Here is a 2800-nt window from a genome sequence, read left to right as displayed (position 1 = left end):
TCTCCTCCCTTACAACTCCAGACTCTGGGTGGGAGGCAGGCCCGAAGTGGCCCCCCCAGGGTCGGGACCCATCCCCCCCGGATAAGCAGGCGGCACCGTCTCTGCAGTGGAAGTGCACTGAACCCTCGCCGGGGGGCCAGAGCTAAAACCTGCCCTCCTAGCCCACCTGACCCCACCCTGGCCCAGCCCCCTCCACACTCCAGAAGATTGGAGCCCTGCCCTGAGCCACGTATAGCTGTGAACGGCCACATACAATTTAAAGAATGGCGCAGCGAGGAGTTGACAGTTACTCCCCATTCGGCCTCACTGCCCACTAGCGCCCCCCTATGACCCCCCGGCCAGCGCTTCCAGGGATGAACACCACTGCAGGGCTACTGGCAAGAGCCTGCCCCTCCGAGGCCTGTGGAACCCTCTCCAAAGCTTTGATAGCTACAATCCCAGGAAACAATCATGCCTTCCTCCCCTAATCAGTACCTGCTTCCTGCGAGGGTACCCGTGGGCTTAAAAATAACAATCCCTTCCCATTTAGACATCACTTACTTGATGAAACATTTCTAAGTTTATTAGCTCAGAACCTCCTCATGACAACCCAGTGAGGTAGGCGGAGAAGAGATTACAATTACCATGGTATATGCGTATGTATTCAGAAATGAAGCTCAGAGAGGAAAAGTGTCAAGCCCAGTGGTTCCCAAGGTGCAGCACACGCCCCACAGGGGGGCAATTTGATTTTAAGTGGGGGCAATTCCAGAATGAGTTAACAGTGAACTTTTTGCATTTCCTATTATTCTAGGGGGCCTCATCTACAGCGTATCCTATATAATAAAAGGCTAATATGCAAATGACCAAATGGTGGAATGACCGGTCACTATGATGTGCACTGACCACCAGAGGAGAGACACTCAATGCAGGAGCTGCCCCCTGGTGGTCAGTGTGCTCCCACAGGGGGACTGCCGCTCAGCCAGAAGCCAGGTTCATAGCTGGCGAGCACAGTGGCAGTGGTGAGAACCTCTCCCGCTTCTGTGGCAATGCTAAGAATGTCCGATTGATAACTTAGTGGGCCTAAGCCAGTGATGGCGAACCTATGACACGCGTGTCAGAGGTGACACGCGAACTCATTTTTTTGGTTGATTTTTCTTTGTTAAATGGCATTTAAATATATAAAATAAATATCAAAAATATAAGTCTTTGTTTTACTATGGTTGCAAATATCAAAAAAATTTCTATATGTGACACGGCACCAGAGTTAAGTTAGAGTTTTTCAAAATGCTGACACGCCGAGCTCAAAAGGTTTGCCATCACTGGCCTAAGCAATCAGTCAGACATATCCCCAAGGCTCCTGGACTGTGAGAGGGCGCAGGCCAGGTTGAGGGAAACGCCCCCCCCAAGTGCACTAATTTTGTGCACCGGGCCTCTAGTCTCCTATAATGAAAGATTTACTTTAAAAATTTATCAGGCCAAATTTATCCTATGTATAAACCAACTTTTCCTCATGTTTTCTACTAATGGTTTTCCTCCTAATAGATTAAGAATTTCTCCTAAGTTATATTTTAACAAGTTGAATTTTCAAGAATATAAATTTTAAGCAATAAAACATTCATTAAAGCATTTTTACTAAATATCATTGTTTTAAAACAGTCTGCAAAAAAAGTTAAAAATCTGATCTTGTAGAGAAAATGGGTAAAATGTAATTAGCAAACAAAAAGGATTACTTTAATTTAGATATATGACCTTGTCTATTTTTTTTGCCTAGTTTTACACCAAGTCTTTGCAAAATGATAAACCAAGTCATCTTCCTTTGCTCTGTGATCTGGGAAGAAGGTGTGTTTCCTACTTTACACCAAGACTTGAAAATTTTGTTGAGTTGGGAAAAGTAACATTCAGACACATCAGTTTTATTACATAGCTGAGACTCAACAAAGTTTTAATGGGTTGCACAAATAATGAAACTGATAGAAGCAACACGATAGTAAGGAATAAGGACCCTCTAATTAATAATCCCATTTTATAAATAAGAAAATAGGTACCCTGAGAGGTCCACAAGCTCACCCAAAGTTAAAGGGCTCTGAGAGAACTAGACCTAAAACCCACATCACTGAATAATCCTCTTCACTGCATCTGAGTGAACAACTCACAATCAACAGTTCCACATCACTAACCTGGTGGTTGAGTGGTTCTCTATCAGATACCAGGCAGCTGAAAAATTCTCACTTGTAAAATCAGCACTCATTCCAGGAAACAGCATTTCCAATTCCTTCTGGGGAAATTTACTTCTGTGGGAGAAAAAAAACTTTACAATATAGTTCAAGTTCTATTACTTACAAAGATGTAACAGATATCCAGGAGTACCTAGTATAACAAACATGAATACAAACCATTATAATTCTTCATTTACATAATGAAGCCTATATTTTTATGTATATACAAATGTATTTCCTACACCTCAGCTGAATTCTTATATATCAACTAGAGGCCCGGTGCACGAAATTTGTGCACGGGTGAAGTGCCTAGGCCTGGCCGGCGATCGAAGTGCAAGCGTCTGGCATGGAAGGGCAGGTCCCAGCTGACCTCTGGGCCCTGGGAAGCACCTGGGGCCCTGGGCCCCCACCTGCTCCACTCCACCTGAGACCCCATGTGGAGATGTGGTGAGTGCAGCCAGACGTCCTCCCGGACCAAGGTGCATATTTTTCCTCACATCCATCTCTTAATAACCATGATCAATTCGTTATTTGTTCTTGTATGATATAACAAATAATAAAGAACTTCGCAAAGATAAGAAATTTTTTGCAAATCATTATATTTC

General features: G+C 43.9%; 1 protein-coding gene across 12 annotated transcripts in view; it reads right to left on the bottom strand.

The window, feature by feature from the left end:
- Positions 1-2800, bottom strand: part of EXOC2 (exocyst complex component 2) — a 237385-nt gene that overhangs the window by 150845 nt on the left and 83740 nt on the right. For all 12 annotated transcript variants that reach the window (XR_002828487.1, XR_002828488.1, XM_023751403.1 and 9 more), the window contains one exon: positions 2157-2270. Coding sequence is in view for 9 of the 12 variants with exons in the window: in XM_023751403.1 (XP_023607171.1) it covers positions 2157-2270 (114 nt within the window). In the remaining 3 variants the exon portion in view is untranslated. Of the gene's footprint in view, positions 1-2156; positions 2271-2800 lie in introns of those variants that run through there.

The sequence above is a fragment of the Myotis lucifugus genome, unplaced genomic scaffold, assembly GCF_000147115.1.
Source record: "Myotis lucifugus unplaced genomic scaffold, Myoluc2.0 scaffold_21, whole genome shotgun sequence".
NCBI classification, from domain to species: Eukaryota; Metazoa; Chordata; class Mammalia; order Chiroptera; family Vespertilionidae; genus Myotis; species Myotis lucifugus.
The sequence above is the reverse complement of the archived record's forward strand: the minus strand, read 5'-3'. Positions and strand labels throughout refer to the sequence as shown.